This window comes from Onychomys torridus, chromosome 16, assembly GCF_903995425.1.
Source record: "Onychomys torridus chromosome 16, mOncTor1.1, whole genome shotgun sequence".
Taxonomy (NCBI): domain Eukaryota; kingdom Metazoa; phylum Chordata; class Mammalia; order Rodentia; family Cricetidae; genus Onychomys; species Onychomys torridus.
This window is the reverse complement of record NC_050458.1, coordinates 33,880,015-33,899,971: the sequence shown is the minus strand read 5'-3', so window position 1 is coordinate 33,899,971 and position 19,957 is coordinate 33,880,015. Positions and strand designations below refer to the sequence as shown.

Below are 19,957 nucleotides of genomic sequence, written 5' to 3'. Positions count from 1 at the left end.
GGACATGTCTGCCATGACCCTGATGTACAGTGACAGACATTCCTGGTATTCTGGAAACAGTGTGAATGGGTCCTGGGTGTATTATAGCCCAGACCAGGATGTGCTGTGAGTGGAAAAGATTCTCGAGTGTGAAGAGTTGGTACAGAAAGGATGGAGTTTCTCATGGAGCTCTTGGAAATGGACTACAGGGTAGATGCCGTTGTAGGTCTACTCGGTTAATAAAGAGTACTGTTAAAAGTCACCTTGGGTGCTCCGTTTTCTTTTAATGTGGCTTCTAGAAGTTTAAAATCCCATCTGTGGCCACCTCCTATTTCAGTTGGCAGTGCTTGTCTAGACAAAGCCCTGGGCCTTTTATTTGTGCCTGCGCTGGAATGGGCGTGGCTCCTCACCTATCTGCGAGTGCACTTCTGACTCCGCCCCTGCCAGTGTCCTGCCGGCAGGACCATCTTCAGAGACAGTTCCCAGGACACCAGAGGAAGGACGGATCTATGGAGTCCACCCTGCCTGGCTGGTGGTCACTTACAAGTCTGAGTTTACTCAGTGGGTTCTCTAACTTGCCAACTGCACAGCTCCTACTCAGCTTACCCACGATGCATGCGAAGTTCAGATTTGTTGATTGGAAGTGTTGCCTACGTTGAAGTGGGTTGAGTCAGGCCCGGATTTCCCACGGCTTGGCTTTGATGAGTTGGATCCCTCTCCCAAGAAGCAGTGTGTCTGCAGATTGCATCCATGGGGAGGGGACAAGAGCACTGTCCTGTGGCAACCAGAGTGCCTGTGCCTCTTGGGAGCAAACTGCTTCAATCTTGAGCATCAAGCCAGATGAGAAACCAGCAGCTAAACAGGACAGTGAGGCTGTGTGGCCTGGCTGCCCCTCCTTCGGTCCTGCCCTTCCTCCATGCTTTGTTAGCCTTCTGTAACACTGCTTCTGGGCTGAGGGTGCAGGGCGTAGATTATGTGAGCAGAACTTGGACCTATGTGGAGAGGCTGGGCTCACCTTCCAGAGCTGGGTCCACTTTCCTTCCCTCACCTGTACCCTGGCTTCTGACAAGTCGTCCTAGAGTCATAGCCTCCATTTCTGCCTGGTTTCACCATGACGCTATTTTGTTTTACTAGTTTCTGAATTGCCTATGCCCTTCGTTTTCCTAAAGTGAGTGTGTGTGTGTGTGTGTGTGTGTGTGTGTGTGTGTGTGTATGTGTGTGTGTGCATGCACGTGTGTGTGTGTGTGTGTGTGTGTGTGTGTGTGTGTGTTGTTTTCCCATGTGTCTGTGCATGCATTTTTGCTTGTATGTATGTGTGCATGGATATGCGTGTGTACACACATTTGTGCTTTACGTGTGTGCGTGTATGTCTCAGAGGACTGAGGATGCAAGTGGAGAAGCAGTCAGTAGTATTAGCTAGCAAGCTAGACTTTAGGGTCTAAAATGCTGCCTGCTCGTATCAGCATCAGTACTTTGTTAACCTGCAATGCCCCCACCACCCATATGACGATGGCTCCCCCATCACCCATATGATGATGGCTCCCCCATCACCATATGATGATGGCTCCCCCACCACCCATATGATGATGGCTCCCCACCACCCATATGATGATGGCTCCCCCACCACCCATATGATGATGGCTCCCCCACCACCCATATGATGATGGCTCCCCCACCACCCATATGATGATGGCTCCCCACCACCCATATGATGATGGCTCCCCACCACCCATATGATGATGGCTCCCCCACCACCCATATGATGATGGCTCCCCACCACCCATATGATGATGGCTCCCCCACCACCCATATGATGGCTCTCTCATTACCCTCCCTGCCATCCCTGCTGGGTCAGTGAGGGCAGTTGTAGTTACTGTATCCGGGCTGAGTCTGCATATTCAGAAAGGGGAAGGTGGCTCCAGGTATGTTGCTGGCTGATGAAGTGTGGTCTGTGGTGTCTTTGGGACACAGTTGCCAATGGCTTGAAAGCAGCTCATTATTTCAGAAGAAAGATGAGCAAACCAAAGCTAGGCACTTGGTAACACGGTGCTGTCATCTGTGGGCATGACTCTCTCTCTCTTAGAAACCGGCAAAATGGAGGTTTGGCTGCTTTTACGTTCAGAATGGGAATAGTGGCAGAGACTTGGTTGCTACAGGGGTATCAGGTGAGTTCTGGGTGGTGGCCTCAACCACATTCTGATGGATTGTGCTATTAGTTTCTGTGTTAGAACCTTGTGGTCCTGTGTTCCCACTGGTCTGCTGGGTTCAGGGACTGTTCTTGTCTCTATTGGTGTTTTTGGTGGTTTCCTGTGGAAAGAGCCATGTTTTTCCACCAGTATGATTACCCTGTTCAGTATAAACATACTTCATTGCCCAGGACTCTCACTTTGAGAGCGCTGAAAAATAACTTTAAAAATTTCATGCCAAGTTTTAGCATGGAAGAAATGTGTATGCATAAAATTATAATGCAACTGTTGTCCCAGCCATAATTATAGCTGATATTGAACATTCCTTATTTTATTTTGTTAATTCAGATTCAGCAGAGAAACCCCTCTGGGATTTCTCCCTGGCATTTAATAAACATGTTAACTTTGTGAGCTATAGAGGTTGGCGTGCACATCAGCATCTTATGAGATGCCTGGTAATTCTACACATTAAAGGTGTGCATTTGTTGAGACATCAGTAGGACAGGGCTGGCAGGTGCCATGGGGATTCTCTGTGGGTGGGGAGGGTGGGGTCTTGTCTGTCCCCTCCCTTTGCTTTGGCTTTGTTTTCTCAGGCTTTGGATACCGCCAGACTAAGACCAGCTTCCACTTCCAAACATTTCCAAATAACAGCTTGAGCTGTTTGCCATTCAGATGAGAAAAGGAGACCTGAAGAGATTTAGAGACTTCTGTTTTATCTGCCACTGGAGAAACCAGGGCCATCAGTGAGCTGAGAGGCTCTGCTCCCCATCACCTATATGATGGCTCCCTGCCTAAGTGATGCCCTTTCTCCTGTATGGTGTAGGGTAGTGTCTCTTGACTACAAGGCACTGAGGTCGGTGCATTGTATTCTCAGCATCCTGCTGTCCTCCACAGCTCTGGACAGGGAGAAACGAGTTCACAGAGACTACATACACATGCCCTGGGTAACAACAGCCATGTGGATCAAAGCTGGGGTCAGATCTATGCTGTTTTGAATCAGAATATCCATTTATTCCTCCATCCTTTCCTTTAACATTAGCTGTCTAAGTCTTCTTAGACTAAATCATACTATGTTGGTAGAGCATAGGTCACATAGGTGAGCTGAAGGAAGAATTCCCACAAGCTGTTGCTGATTTGACACTGGAGTGTTAGACCTGGCAACTAATCTGCCCTTTGTAATTGTTACCCCCATTTCTGTACCTCCTGTTTAAAGTCTTATCTGAGAGTTTTCCCAGGGAATCAAAGCCTATGCAAACTTAGTATAAACAACCCAGAAAGCTGGTATTTGTACTGAGAATTTGCATTTGGCTTTATCCCTCTTGGGGGCTTAGATCAAAGACTTTTGGTGTAGGAATTGACTCACTAAAGGTGTGATTTGTAAAATGATAAAAGAGTCCTTTGCTCTGTGAGGGCAGTTCAGTCCCCAGAGGAATCCACCCTGCAGCAGAAAAGGCTAAAAGTTCATCCTTGAGGGGCCTCTGTATTTCTTTACACAGATCCGCGTGAACCCATCACCACTCGTGATACACGTGTGAGCCTATTCCCACTCAGGATATACAATAGTGAGCAGCGGAATGGATGTCACATGACCTGCTGAGTGACATGTAGCAGATGGAAATCTGGGGGAAGTCTGCTCTGTTTTACACAGTGCATGCCTCAGCCACTGGCTGTCTGGATCAGAGCTCCAGTGCTGTGAAGAGACACCCTGACCAAGGCAGCTTTTAGGAAAGGAAGTGTTTATCTGGGGGCTTGCTAACATTTCCGAGGGTTAGTTTATTATCATCATGGTGGCATGCAGGGAGGCTCTGGGGCATAGCTGAGAGCTGCATCCAGTAGGCAGAGAGAGAGCCTGGGCCTGGCATGGGCTTTTGATACCACAAAGCTCCGCTCAAGTGACACACTTCCTCCAAGACCACACTTGTTCATCCTTCTAAACCTTTCGAATAGTGCCATGCCTGCTGACTAAACATTCAAATATATGAGCCCATGGAGGCCATTCTTATTCAAACGACCACACTGTCCCTCACATCAGTGCACGCATGCGCCTCCGCAGAGTCTCCTTCTTAGCATCATTGCTGCTGCGCAGAGTTGTGTGTCTTAGTAATAAGAAAGCCCAGAGATTTGAAAGTGACTTGTAGGAAGATTAAGAATGGGGCAGGAAGTGGCTGGTTATGAGGACAGTCTGTTAGAGTTAAGTCTGGCCTGACTCACCAGCCAGGTTTGACTAGGTACACCTCAGTTGCCAGGACAAGTCCATTAGGTAGGGCTGTGGAAAAACAGCCCAATCAAATGGTGACTTCAGATTCTGGTCCTGCTGTGTGCCCACCTGCTGTTCGACCCAGTAATCCCTTCCATGGTCTACTCTTCTCATTGTCAAATGGACACAAAAGCCTCTCCTTGGTGAGGTGAATGTAAAGGTTAGTTAAGTAGGGTAATAGGCAGAATAGTGTCTAGCAAAGTCCGTGGTAGCTGTTTTTATTTTGTTGTACTGCCATAGATGGCCACCAGAGGGCGATATTAGCACATTTATTTGCTTATAAGGTTGTCCACCTGGAATGGCGGTTCACTGTTGCCTGGTTTTGGGTTGGTCTGTTCTCAAGCTGTGCAGTGGCTGAGATTAGTAAGTATATATGGTCTGGGTGAATTCACAACAAGATTTTTCCTTTTTTTCTGGCTTATTGCTACTTAAATAAATAAATTTCAGTAATAACACACAGGGAACAAAGTTCCTTTTCTAATCTACTGTCTCTTCCAAGTTGTAGTTTTTCCTTTTGATTATGATACTGCTTGAGTTAGGGGCACAACACTAGCATTCCTCACAGCAAACGCCATGAGTATTTCATCAAACAACACACCGACACTGCAGGTCACTTATCTGCAGTCAACTTGGAAAGTCTTGGTGAAGCTTTGCTGTCATTATCACTTATCAGGGTGGGAGCTCCTTGACTGCTCATTAATGTCTATCAGCCCCAGGCTTCTCTTTTGTAAATGGGGGTAATGGTGGTGGTGATGATTATGGTGACAGTGTGATGGTGGTAGTGCTGGTGTTTGTGGTCTGAGGGTGATAATGATGATGGTGATGCTGGTGTTTATGGTCCTGGGGGTGATAGTGATGATGGTGATGCTGATGTTTATGGTCCTGGGGGTGATAGTGATGCTGGTGATGCTGGTGTTTATGGTCCTGAGGGTGGTAGTGATGATGGTGATGCTGGTGTTTATGGTCCTGGGGGTGATAGCGATGATGGTGATGCTGGTGTTTATGGTCCTGAGGTTGATAGTGATGATGATGATGCTGGTGTTTATGGTCCTGAGGGTGGTAGTGATGATGGTGATGCTGGTGTTTATGGTCCTGAGGGTGGTAGTGATGATGGTGATGCTGATGTTTATGGTCCTGGGGGTGATAGTGATGATGGTGATGCTGATGTTTATGGTCCTGGGGGTGATAGTGATGATGGTGATGCTGGTGTTTATGGTCCTGAGGGTGGTAGTGATGATGGTGATGCTGGTGTTTATGGTCCTGAGGGTGGTAGTGATGATGGTGATGCTGCTGATGCTGGTGCTAATATTGATGTGCTGATGAGGGAGATAAAGAAGATGAAGGTGATAATAGTGATGGTATAATGATGATGATGATGGTGAGGGTGATTGCCATGAAGGTAGTGATGATGATGATGATGTTGATGATGGTAGTGATGGTGCTGGTGGTGACAGCACCACCAATTTGGCTATTTCCAAGGGTAGTAGTGATGATCAAGTGTAGTCACAGTCATGAAGAAGGTGGATATTATTCATTGCTGAAGGTAGCATAGATCTTATATCGCAACAGGGTTGACAGGGAAAGTTGGGATGCTACCGAACTCTAGGTAGGTCTTCTCCTTCCCCAAGCTTTCTGCTTCCTCAAGCCCCCTACTCATCTGGTCCTGCACTCACTCAGGTCTCCACTTCCCAGGGCCCTCTGCTCATCTGGGTCATGCACTCACTCAGGTTTCCACTTCCCAGGACCCTCTGCTCACCTGGTCCTGCACTCACTTGACCCACACTTTGCAGCACTGGAATCTGCCACTTGGAGGCTGGGCAGTCTGCACCAACTGTGCCCACAAAGCGTCTAGTTGCAATACATTTAATTTCTGCATCGAAAGTGCATTTTCTCATTTAATCCACACCTACATTGACTTTGAAACTAATTAAACCAATTTCCTGCTTCTTTTGGGTCATGTTATCAGTCTAGTCTGTCCCTATGAGATAAAGATGTGGAAAAGCCCTTACATGTCTCCACCTAGCTCACTCCCACCAGGCAGATGTTCAGTCTTTAGTTATGAGGCTTGGTTTACCACTGTGTCCAGAGCTGGCCTTGGTCTCATGGTCTTGTCCAGCTGGTGCCCATCTTCATCTTCCAAGGACACCCTAGTGTTTTGTTTCATTTCTTTCCTACACCAACTCAAGTGCTATGTATGTGTTTGTGTGTCTTTGCATGTGTATGTGTGTGAATGTGAGTATATATTTGTGTGTGTGCTTCTATGTTATGTATGTGTTTGTGTGGGCATATATGTTTTGTATGTGTGCATGCCTGTGCATGTATGTGTTTGTATGTATATGTATGTATGCATGTGTTTACATGTGTATGTATGTATGCATGTGTCTGTGTGTGCACTGTTTTTGTATGGGCATGCATGAACATAAGTGTATTTGTGTGTGTATGTATGTATGTGTGCGTGTGTATGTATGCATGTGTATGTTTGCATGTGTGTATGCATGCATTTATCTGTATGTATGCACATATTTGTGCTTGTGTCCTTGCCCATGCAGCTGCATATGGGGGTTAGAGGTTGCTGTTGGGATGCTGTTCTCGACTGCTTCTCTACCTTATATTTGAGACGGTCTTTTCACTGAATTCAGAGCTTGCCATTTTGGGTAGACAGACTGACTACTGAACTCCTGGGGTCCATCTGTCTCTATCCTCCATATCCAGTGCTGGGCCTACAGGTATGCAGTACCACCTGGCTTTTTACATGGGTGCAAGGGATTCGAACTTGGGCCATGCTTGTGCAACACGAGACTATCTCCTCAGCACTCAGGTGATTTCTTCAATTTAATCTTTTATTTTTTTAAAGAACCTTGAAAACTCACATAAGATTCTAATGCAGGAAATAGCCCCATTTCTTACCTGCCTGTCTAGGGCCTGTCACTGGAGCTGGCTGTTGGGAGCTGTGTGGATGGGCAGAGTCTGAATCCCTACTTCTTTCTCTCACTCACAGCAAGCTACATTGCTGCTTCTGTTTCCTCACACTGCTTCTCTGGCTGTCTCCCTGCAAGGTAGCAGCTCTTTCCAGTTTCCACCTAGGTGTGAAAGCTTTTATGAGAAACTACAGACTGGCAGTCCCTGGACTGTGTTGGCTTCTGTGGTCTGCCCAATCTCATTTAGCTGCCTTCCGGGGGATTCCTAACCCAGATCCAGTGTTTGGAGCCCTGCTGCCTAGACCTGGGACACAGATGATGGTGGCAGCTTTCCTGTACTTGCCTGCTAATGCCAGGCCTCCTGCACAGTCCCATTGGAGCAGGTTCCCTGCATGGCAGTATCTGCCTTGCAAGGGGTCAGCGTCTTGGTTCTGTTCCTTGGCTGCTGCTGCCCTCTGACACCCTGTGGAGTTGAGTTTGTATCTCCTGGGCCTGGTGGGCCTCCCTTCCCCTGACAGGCCAGTGCCTTATCCAGAGGAGCTCCAGCCTTTTCCAGACACGGTCACTCCTATGTAGATGTTTGTACAGACATAATCCATTTTCTACTTCCTGATTTTTAAACTTATCCTTGGAGCTGTAGCCTTTGAACTCCACGGGCCTGTAGCCCATCCTCTTAGACAAGTTATATTTGCTGGCCTGTAACACAGGATGATGTCTTAGTGTCTGTCTTAGTTGCATGGCTACTCTATAGCCATATATATTTGCTGGCCAGGTTGTACATGGTGCAATAGTGCCGTGTCTAAGGAAGATAGCTCATTTCACATAATAGGTTCATTTTGTATTATGAAAGTCCTAGGCATGGTAGGGAATGTGACTTGTTACAATGTCTCTTATGATTTTCTGATGAGGTGCTAGTGTCTTAAGGGAAGGTAGAGGTGTTCTTTGGGCTGGCAGCATCTTGGCAAGGTAGTGTGACAAATTCCTTCTGTTTTATTCAGCTGTCTCCATTCTTGTCTTGAAGGAGTGGCTTGCAGCCTGGTGTATGCACAGTGGGAAGTGAGGTTGTACAGGGTGAAGAAAGAGCAGGAGTCAAGCTTTCCTGAGTTCACAGCCAGGCTGCCCAGTACTTTCTCTGTGCTGGGCCTATGTTGCTCCCATTGAATTGTGAAAACATTACAGTCGGTTATTGATGCAGGCAGCTTGAACACCGAGAGGTGTCTTTAATTGGTGTGATGAGAAGCCAGCATATCTTAGTCTATTTATCTGTGTTTTTGTCTTTTTAGTGACATGTAAGGTGTTAGTACTTCTTAAAAGAGATGCTGTCCTACAGTGGAGAAATATAATAATAAAACCCATTTCAGAGGATTGCTTTGAAGATTAAGTGCACTTAGTGTGAGCCTCGTATGGTACTTGTTGATGGTGAGAGCTTGGTGAATTTAAGCCTCCTTCTTGTCTACTTCATCCTTTAAAATTTTAGTTTCAGCAAGTTTTAATACATGTGATGGTGTCTTAGCATTTCTAGTACTGTGAAGAGACACCAGGACCATTTAATTGGGGGCTGGCTTACAGTTTCAGAGGTTTAGTGCATTATCTTCATGTCAGCGTGCAGGCAGATACGGTGCTGGAGAAGAAGCTGAGAGTTCTCCATCTCAACCTGCAGGGGCGAAGGAACTGTGTGCCACACTGAGTGTAGCTTGAGCATAGGAGATCTCAAAGCCCACCGCCACAGTGACAGCCTTCCTCCAACAAGGCCGCACCTCCTCTAACAAGGCCACACCTCCTCCAACAAGGCCGCACCTCCTCTAACAAGGCCACACCTCCTCCAACAAGGCCACACCTCCTCTAACAAGGCCGCACCTCCTCTAACAAGGCCACACCTCCTCCAACAAGGCCGCACCTCCTCTAACAAGGCCACACCTCCTCGAACAAGGCCACACCTCCTCTAACAAGGCCACACCTCCTCTAACAAGGCCACACCTCCTCCAACAAGGCCACACCTCCTCTAACAAGGCCACACCTTCTACTAGTGTCATTCCCTGTGGGGCCATTTTCTTTCACCACAAGTGGTAATGATGGTGGTAGTGATAATGGTGACAGTGGTGGTGATGATGGACGTGGTGAAGGTGGTATTCATGATAGTACTGGTAACAGCAATGGTGATATGGTGATGACGGTGTTTGATGATGATGGTAATGGTAGTGATGGCGATAGTGGTCATGGTGATGACATTTGTGATGATAGTGACATTGGTGATAGTGGTGATGATAATGATAGCATGGGATATATCCACAGGCGGTTAAAGGCTCTTCAGAGGAAATGGAGTGAAGGAGAACATTCTAACCTGATTTTCTTCCCTTAACAATAAAGGAAGGGCAAGGACTGGAGAGACAGCCCAGTGTTTACAGTGCTTGGTGCTCTTTCAGAGGGCCTACGTTCTGTTCCCAGGAGCTATGTGGTCGCTCAAAACCATCTGTAACTCCAGTTCCAGGAGACCTGATGCCCTCTTCTGACCTACAGGGGCACTGTATGCAGGTGGTATACATACATGTGTGCATGTGGGCAAAACACTCCTAGATATAAAAAAGAGTAAAGGAAGGTAGTACTTTCTGAGACTGCCACACTGCCTGCTGCACCAGGGAGGTAGGCGGAAGGGGCTGTGGTAGTGCACAAAGCTGCGCAATATGAGACCTCATGCATTATGTTGGCTGTGACAGAAGTCTGGCTCTATGTTGTTAAAACATTTCCACTCCTATTTGGGAGCTGCTAGCCTCTATGAATTTAGTAACTTAAAGACAAGTGAAAAGCAGGAAAACAAAAAGTATAAAAGTGTTCTTGCCGTCTCGTCTCAGAAGACAAACAGTTCAATAGGGACTTGGCTCTGGCTGTTGAACTCTCTGGCAGTTAATACATCCAAATAGAAGCTAGTTGGAGAATAGAGAGGGTGATTTATGCTCATCAAGGAGCAGAAGTGAGAGATTTTTTTAAAGTACAGTCTTTATATGGAGTGATTTAATAACCTAGCAGTGTAGCGTTTTGTCTTCTTGTGTTTATTGATTAATGCTTAAGCATTTTGCTATCATTAATTCATCTAACAAATGGGGTCTTAATGGATCTCCATTGATATTATTGCTAAGAGGAAGATGCTGGGCCATTGAGGCTGTGATTACAGCTCACGAGTGAAGGCAGCATGAAATGTACTGGGAGGTATGGGATAGGCAGCTGGGAGTTCAGAATCTGAGTTTCTACACCAGTTCCCAGAGATGGGGGGGTTAGCATGGACTGTACCTTGGCTGTGCCTGTGGGTTGTAGAATATTATTTTAAGATGTGTTACATTTGTTTATGCTGTGGAACATTTCTTTAACAATGCAAAGATGTGTTGCATTCTTTTATGTTGAGTTTGTTTAACTCTGTGAAGCTGTGTTACTTTGCTTTCTAATACACCTGATGGTCTAATAAAGAGATGAACTGCCAATAATGAGGCAAGAGAAAGGATAGGTGGGGCTGGCAGGCAGAGAAAATAGAGAAATCTGGGAGGAGAAGAGAAGAACATGAGGGATCAAGGAGGAGGCCATCAGGGGTCAGCTACGGAATGAGAGTCAAAGTAAGCTATACAGAAGAAAGAAAAGGAAAAAGCCCAGAGGCAAAAGGTAGAGGGATAATTTAAGTTAAGAAAAACTGGCAAGAAACAAGCCAAGCTAAGGCCGGACATTTATAATTAAGAATAAGCCTCCATATATGATTTGGGAGCTGGGTGGTGGGCCCCCAAAGAGTAAAGAGCCAAAACAGTAAAAGAGCAAAGAGTGAAAAACAGCAAACAACATGTCTATGTGCTGTGTTCCTCCCTACTTGCAAGTCCCAGCAGTGTGCTTGAAATTAGATGTTTTGTGCCACTTCCTCCTGGCCTCCATCGTCTGGGCAGAAATCTGCTGCCTCCTGAATGTGTTTTCTGATAGGAAATAGTTTTGTTCCTCCCTTGCTATTCTCACGAATTTATTTTTAGTTCTCAAATGTTTGATTATATTTCTTGGAATAAGTTTATTGGAGTTTATCCTATTTGCGATTTGCTCAGCTTCTTGAATACATTGGTTTATTTTTCTAAAAATTTAGGTGCTTTCAGTTGTTATTTCTTACCACGTTTCCCCCAGTTTCAGCATCTTCTTCTCATCCCTGGGCCCTGATGACATAGTTTGAGCTCTTTTGCTGTGGCCCCTGGGTCCCTGCACTCCGCTCAGTGTCCCGCTGCTCTGTCCCCGGCATCACCAACCTTCCTACTCTTTTCGTCTTGCTTTGAGCCTGCCATCAGAGGCTTTTATCTGTTCCTTTTTTGGTGGCAGTTCTAAGCTTTCTGTTCTAAACTTGCCAGTTGGTATTCCTTTGCCTTGTCTGTCTCCTGGATGAGGAACTCCAGTTCCCATCTCCTGCGTTACTTGGATTTGCTCTTGAAGACATTTTTTTTTCTTTTTTCTTTTTGTGGTGGTTGCTTTTGTCTTCATCAAATCATCTTGCTGTCTGTGTCATCTTGTTGAGGTCTGCTTATGGCCATCTCTCCTTCCACATGCCATTTTCCTGCTCCTTGAAGAGTCATGGGGAGTGAATGGTGACTGAGTCATGGCTGTTTGAGCTGTGAAATCCTGGGCTCTTCTTCCTTGGCTGGCTCCCTTGACTCTGTTGTGGTTGAGAGTGATGTCCTCTGACTTACAGTGGGCTTGAATTCATTTTTTTTCCTGCTGCTTCTTTTGACACTGGACTGGATGTTAGAGTTCAGGCTCCCAGTGTGCTGGTGGTGGAGTCCAGGCTCCCAGTGTGCTGGTGGTGGAGTCCAGGCTCCCAGTGTGCTGGGTGTTGGAGTTCAGGCTCCCACTGGGTTGTGTGGTGGAGTCCAGGTTCCCAGTGTGGCTGAGTGGAGGAGTCTAGACTCCCAACAGGCTAGGTGATGGAGTCCAGGCTCTACATTACCTCCATTGACTCTGGGTGAATTGGTGGAATCTAGACCTATACTGACTCTGATAACACTGGGTAGGACAGTAGAGTCTAGGCTGTCTAGTACCTCTGCTGCAGTGTCAAGGCCAGCCAGGGCTAGGAGGGCTGATGGATCTCAGTGCTTCTCCTCTAGGGGCACTGTAGTGGAGAGCTGGCATGTGCATTATGGCTGGATGCTTGTGAGAGTCCTGATTCCTTCTCAACCTTTGAATGTGGGACGTGGCTAGGGCCAGTGTTTGCTGAGACGTTTGGTTGTGGTGGGATACAGGGTGTCTGTTTTAGTTGGTAGCCCTCACTTGTCCTTTGGGTGGAGAACAGGCTTTGGCTGTAGCTTCCAGTTCTGTGACTTCTTTGGTTCCAGGCCAGTTGCAGGAGGCAGGATGAAACCCAAAGCATGTCACTGCAGTGTTGCTTCCCAGGTCCTGTGGTTGTGAGCTGGCCTGTTTCAAGTTTGAGTTTCCCTGTGTTTGTCTTATCTGAAGTGCCCTGAGCTTTTATCTGGTCTTAGTGAGAAGAAAAAGTTCATCTACCCCATCTGTCTGGGGCCATTTGGAATGGGCTGCCTCTGGGCAAGGGTGTATGTCTGTGCAGGATGCCTGGCTTGGCCACTTCCCATATTCTGACCCCAGGCTCTGCATCTCCTCAGTGTGCCTGGCCCCTCACCTGCCATGTCCTGTCTTGCCCCCAGCTGGCTTTCAGTCATTTTCATGTGGATAAAATCAATTTTAGGAGAGTTCGGAGTCCGGGGTGTTGAGAAGGTGCCAACAGCTGTCACCCTCTCTCTCCTCATGGTCTGGGTTGTCAGAGTCTGGCCTCATTAGGCTGTTAGGCTCTAGCTGAGGAGCATGTCAGCCTTGTAGTGCCCTGCAGGAGAGTGTAGGATTGAGAAATTGGCCATGTACTGTGTGTTGCCCCAGGCACATGTGTATGTCTGCCTCCTGGTCTACTCAGGCTACACATTCTGGCTAGATGAAACAGACTCAGAGGTATTCTGGGCCACCTGCCTTCAGCCTTTTATGTGTTGAGATAGAAAGATTTAAGTTCTGCCTGTAGATGCATAGGTGGTCAGAGGGTACCCAGGGATCCTGCCATCCAGTCCCGAGCAATGTCACAAAATAGCTCAGCACAGTGGTTCTCAACCTTCCTAAGCTGTGGCCCTTTACTACAGTTCCTCATGTTGTGCTGACCCCCCAGCCATAAAATGATTTTGTTGCTACTTGGTAACTGTAATTTTGCTAGTGTTATGAATCATAATATAAAAATACCTGATATGTGACCGCTGTGCTGCATAGGGGTCATGACACACAGGTTGAGAACCACTGGCTTAGACTGTCCCAATCTCTCTAAGGCGGTTTCCGTAAGGAAGAGTATTGTGCGATTTTAACCAGAGTTCCTGAACCTCACTGTTCATGTCAGTGGAAGCCAGTGTCTCTTCTGCCTTTCCCCATGCTGTGTCTGGAGTTGGAGGAACATGGGGGCCCTGATGGGATGGGAAAGGCTCTTACTCATCTGAGGTGGACCCCCCTTGGACTCTGACTGTGTCTCTGATACACAGTAGGTCTAAAGGAGATGGACCAGGCTCACAGTGATTCTATCGGTTCTAATCCTGTTTGTGACTGTTTCACAATGAGCAGGAACTCATATTGCTACTTCAGCAGTAAATGACCTCTGCAGGATACGGGCTTGCATACGGGCCGAGACCACAGATGCTAGAACCCTCTTTTGTTCTAGTCATGCTGAACGGACTTACAAGGAGCAACAACACAAAGTGTTAGATGGTGTGCTAGGTGCCAGAATATTCTTCCCATTGACTACAACCTGCTACTTCAGTCCACAGCTCCACTAATGCTCCATCATTCCCTGGGACCCCAGACTCATAGTCTAGTTCATGGTCACCTTCTGGGGGGTGCTGGGGCAGAACCCTTGTTTATCTTAGGGTCCCCAGGGCAGGTAGGCTAGAGGTCCACAGAGGACCTGGCTGCTCCTTAGCTTGGAGTTTAGAAAAAGGAACTATTTTTGCCAGCATCTTAAGGGTTTCCTCTGCAACAGTGCAGGGTACCTGCCTCCAGCCAGCAGATAATTCCTGGGAATTGCATGCTCATAACCCCGACTGCTGTGGTCTCCTTGTGCTGAGCATGTTATTTTCTCTGAGTTCTTTTGTTAAGGAAGAGAGCATAGTAATTGGACCCCCAAATGCACCCACATTATCACATCTTCATCAGAGCTAGCTGACAACATAATTGCGACTATATGTCAGGATATAAGATATACTTTTTCATATCTGGCCACTGTGGAAATAAAAGTGGCTCTCCTGTTATTATTTTGGTGTATTAATAATCCTTAACACTTGGTGGGTACAGCACCCCCTTTTATGTGCTTTGACATTTGGCTGTTCATGCATGGCTTTGAAAACATCTCCAAGAAGTGCCCTGTCACTGTCTGTGTTGGATGCCTGTGTTCAAGAGGGCATGGCCTGTGCTCCGTCCTGGGTGTCTAGGGCAGGCAGTTATTGAAGACACAATTATGTTGTTAGTAGCAGAGCAGAGGCCCTCACCTGCTTGCCCTCTGTTGCTCATTTCCAGTCAGCAGCAATGCCCTGCCTGGTGTGTGTTTCTTCTCTACAGCCCTGCATCTCAGGCCCTCATATTGCTTCTCTGTTCCTGACAGACCCCTTTAGTGGCCTCCTCTATCATACCAGCACCCCCACCCCCACCCCAATTTCTCTGTCTCCTCATGCAACTCAGGCTGTTGCTATTTTCTGGCACAGTCGGTGAACAAATCCCCCTCAGAGGACTGGGGTGGAGGGCCACATGGGGCTCAGCAGGGCAGCACTGCAGGGAGCCGGTGCAGCTTGGGAGAGAGGGACTGGGGACTAACTTTGAGGGCGAAGCCATCATCACTGCTGGACCTTTCAGCCATATCAGTTCCTGTCCTGGGTCTCCTCCTCAACCCCTCAGTTTCTGGGAGTTCTCTTCCTATCTGGTGTCTTCTGGGATCTGCTCTCCTGCAGCTCTGACACCCAGCAGTCCATGCTGGGAAGCCTCTGTCCCTGGCAACCTTCCCTGGTCCAGTTTTCCTCACTGAACCCTGCCTCACGGCCACACCACTTGGCTGAGCCCACATTTATGTGAAGGGCCCTGGATCACAAGCCAGTGCTTCTTTCTGTCCTCACTCAGAATCGCAGGCACAGTCCACTGCCCAACAGCTAAACATGCAGTGGGTACCCGGGAAGCTCATGCTAATTCATAGCAGGTGGCTGAGGCAGGTGTCACCCTGGGATACCAGGGCCCTCTCTGGTGCCCTCATACAAAATGTCATCAAGTTTATTTAATCTCTACATGTTTACTGTGCCTTTGAACTAAGAGAGAGAGAGAGACCTTATAATAATTCTGCGGCCCCTAGACATTCTCCCCTGCTAAATGTCACAGAGTTCTCTGTCCCCTGAGAACACCTGTGAAATAATGTTAGACTATTAGACTGGTAGAGGCCGGTTGGGAAGTTGCACCATTGCAGACTGTAAGAAACAGTGGTTCTGTGTTGTCTGTGCCATGGCGCTATGAGGGTCACCTCTTGGCAGGTCTGGGTCTAGATTCATCTTGGTCTGCCCAAATCAGGTCAGGGCTTGTCCATGGCCTGTGGGTGGTATGTTAGTTCAGCACTGTGTATTTAAATTTGTTTCGGACAGGAATGGCCTTAGTCCTGTAGGTATCCTGAGTACTTTTGCTGTAACTTGGTGGAGTTCATTCAGCTCATGGTTTCTAGCCACACATATCCATGTCAAAACCAGGTATCAGGCTGTGGTGATTAGTACTCTCCATTTGATCATGCCTCTGATCGATAATCTAGATAGATTCTGTTAATCTAAGTGGGAAGACCCCTTCTAACTGTAAGAGATAACCATTCCATGGGCTGGGGTCCAGACTGAATGAAAAAGAGAAAGTGAACTAAGTATTCATCTCTCTCAGCTTCCTGATTGGCAGTGTGACCTCAAGCTCCTGCCACCCCGCGTTTTCCTCCATGGTGAACTGTGAGCCCCTTAAACTGTGAGACAAGGCCTTGGAGCATGGCGGGATAACCTGGTGACTGTTGCCAAGGAGGCTGTTGACCTCCTCTGCCCACTGACTTCAGTCACCCAGAGAGTACTTTAACTTCTCCAATGTCACACTGCTTTATAGTGTAATTATTTTATCATTGAAAAATGAGTTCTTTTGCCTCATTCTGTCTTCTTACCTGATATAATGTTAGGAACAAGAGGGATTATTAGTTTTGTTGTGAAAAGTGATAATGTTTTAGGGAGGAATGAAATGGCACGAAGCCACACGTTCCTAGCTTTCGTGTCTCATCAGCGTTGGAGCCCGGTGCTCAGTCATTGCAAGGGTCTCAGCTCTTGGCAAGTGTTGCCCTGGCCGACCTTTGCTTGCATCTGGTCAGAGAGAATTTGGCTGGAATGCTGAGCCATCCCCAGGGTTCGCCATTGGAGGCAGGCCAGGGTTTAACTTCTAGACCATGACTGTCTTTCCATTGACTCTGCTTTCCTCAAGTCTGCGTTGCTGGGTGGATTTGGGTCAGTTTGGGTCACAGGGAGGTCCATGCTACTCTCTTCCAGAGGAAGTCTTGAAATACTGGAAAAAGAATTTTCTTTTCGTCGTGGCCCCCTGAGGCAAAGGTGAACATAGTCTGCAGGAGGCTGATGAGAGTAAATACATGGATTCTTTCTCTGGTTTTCTTGTTTGTTTGTTTTTTTGGCTCTTTGGAGTAATTGTTTATGTGACAGAGAAATAACAATATCTTATGTTTTTTTTTTTCCTTACAGAAAATACAGCCATCTTCATGTGTAAATGTTGTAATCTTTTCTCACCAAATCAGTCAGAACTGCTGACCCATGTTTCTGAGAAGCATGGTGAAGAAGGGGTCAATGTGGATGATGTCATCATTCCCCTCAGGCCTCTGAATACTCCTGAAACCCCCAACCCAAGCAAGAGCGGAGATGGTAAGGACAGCAGGTGTGCTGGGCAGGAACTTGTGATACAGGAACACTCTAGATTGCTGTGAGGCCAGCTCTTTGGATCATGGATACAGCAGACACTTAGAAAATCTACCTGGAGCCACGTAATTGTCTGAATGTAGATCTTGTGGAAGATCAGGTCTTTGAATTTCCTACCTACTAGCTCTATAGGTGTCTAGGTGTCCCTCTAATACCGTGTGTGTGTGTGTGTGTGTGTGTGTGTGTGTGTGTGTGTGTGTATGCATGTGTGCATGTATGTATATGTGTGTGTGTATGTATATATGTATATATGTATGTATGTATGTATGTATGTATGTATGTATGTATGTATAAGTCAGACTCCTATGGAATAAAAACAGGAAAAAGACCCCAGACAAGTGTGGGGTGAGTTCAGCATTGGCACCCACCAGCTGACTTATTTAAAGCAAATGAAGTTTCTTTTCTAATACTCACTTTACTTCTCTGAGTAATGGAGGGAAATATTCATATCAAGTCAGAGAAGGTACCTCCTGTACCCAGGGTTCTGCACAGATGAGGAGGAAGGGAGGGGTTGTTATACACTATCAATAAATTACTATCTGTAATCTTGGAAACAGTGTCTCCAAAGCCATATTATAAACCTAGAGGAAGGTTCAGATCGTGAATCTTGGCATCACACAGCATCCTTCAGGTTCACAGTCAGTGGGAAAGGGAGATCCATCTGTCTGCAGCTGCTGTACCTCTGTTCCTGGATGAGATCAGCTGCAGCAGGTGCAGGGATTAGAGGCGCCATCCAGGTGCTATAATTAGGTCCCTGCAGACGATAAGGAAAAGGTATGGTACAGGGGAATGGCTGCAAACAAGGCTTAGAGAACTTCCCCACCAAACCCCTTATACATGGTGAGGGACAGCAGCCGGGCTCCTGAGTAGAGGCCCAGGCTGGGTGGTAAATGTCCCATCGAGGGCTTCATTAACTGCTCTCCTCATACAGTTGCTCCTTCCTGGGAACATTCAGACTGGTATTCAAAACAGTCTGGCTCATTGATCATCTGTCGGACATTGTTAACAAGGAGACTCCTGACAAAAACCGTTCGGTTAATAAGTCCCTCTGGCCAAGGCCCAGGGTGCTGGAGAAACCTGTCTGACAGATGATTAAGTTGTTGAGAAGCTAGAAAGTTTTGCCAGCTGCTGTTTGTGTGGCATGATGAGAAACTAAGAAAATACAGCATCTGACATGGCAGAGGAGGAGAAGGGATTCTCTCAGGTCAGCATCACCATTGTGGCTGGTGTGTGCCTGTGCCGCACCTGCCTCCACCCTGAAGGCTTTGGGACAAACTGTCCTCTCCCCCACAGAAAAGCACATCAGTGGGAAGTCATCCATAGTCACCTCTCAACCTGCAGGGAACACTTGGTACTCTGAAGAAAGAGAGAAAAGCTTTTCTGGGCTCTGGGATCAGCTTCTCCCTAGCACAGGGAGCCTCAGTTCCCACCTTTTCCCTGCCAGGTGAGGAGTCCTGACTCTGGGGAGGAGCCAGTAGGAAAGAGACCATCTGCAGGAGCACTTCCCAGCTGAGCCTGCTGAGTGAGGCCTCCCAGGAGAGGCTCTAGTTAAGAAACACCTTGACTCTGGGGTTTGAACTCAGGAAAATGGGTGGTTTCTTTAGCAAATTCACCTGGCTGATAGGCGTCAGTGGGTTAACATGGCCAGCATGTGAGGGTAGCTTTTGCAAAGTTTAGTTCTTGTTCATCAATTTTACACTTCTGTTTCTTTTATAAACAAGAACTAGAAAAAGGGTAGTAAAGCCCACGTGTGCTTACAGGGAGTTCTAAGGGTGGGTATTTTGTGAGGTGTCTATTCTGACTTCTGCCCTTCCTTCCTCTCCTTACTTAAAGATGTCATTATCCACTCAGGACCTCCTCCCCTCCTGTCTTTGACCCTGGACCCCCACAACTGCTCCCTCATGCCTGTCTCTCCCCTTTATCACCCGAGGTCACCCTTCTGCCTGGGAAGCTAGCTCCTCAAAGATGGCTTTGTGCTGCTCATTCCTACATATTCCTTGGCCTTAATCAGCTTGGGTTGACCTGGAGAGACTTGGCACTAGCCATGTGTCAGGTCAGAGCACCTCCCTCTGGGCTCTAGAACCCCACTCCGAGTCTCAAATCAGCCTGCCCTGGCTGTGTGTTCTCTGCGTCTTATGGTGCTTTCTCTCACTGATCCCAAGGATGGCTTTGAGTCATTCCTGTCTTGGGGTCAGAGCCCCAGCACAGGGCCTGGTCCACCGTGAATCCTCCTACCCAAGTGTCAGATGAATGTGTTCCCATTTGACATGGTTTTCTTGATGTTGGCTTTGCTGCCTTTTCTTGTCTGTTAGAGGACCTGTTCCAGCCCATCTTTCACTTCTCAGGAAACATCACTAGTGGCCAACAGAATATAAATTAAAATGACACATAATTGAAATTTTTATTATCAAATTGGTGAAAGCTTTTAAGCATATAATAGTATTCTTGGTTGATGTGAGTATGGAAAAATAGAACCTTCTAGACAAAACTGTTTCAGAGAGCATTCTGATAGAACCCTTTACAATGCTAAATGAGCACACCCTCTCTCTGTCCAAGCAGAGCCTGCATAAATACACAGTATATAGTATTCAT

At 47.1% G+C, this 19,957-nt stretch overlaps 1 protein-coding gene across 2 annotated transcripts in view; it reads left to right on the top strand.

The window, feature by feature from the left end:
- The window catches only part of Zfat (zinc finger and AT-hook domain containing), a 188,343-nt gene that overhangs the window by 23,674 nt on the left and 144,712 nt on the right, over positions 1-19,957 (top strand). For both annotated transcript variants that reach the window (XM_036208746.1, XM_036208745.1), the window contains exon 2: positions 17,135-17,311. In XM_036208746.1, the coding sequence (XP_036064639.1) occupies positions 17,135-17,311 (177 nt within the window). The remainder of the gene's footprint in view (positions 1-17,134; positions 17,312-19,957) is intronic.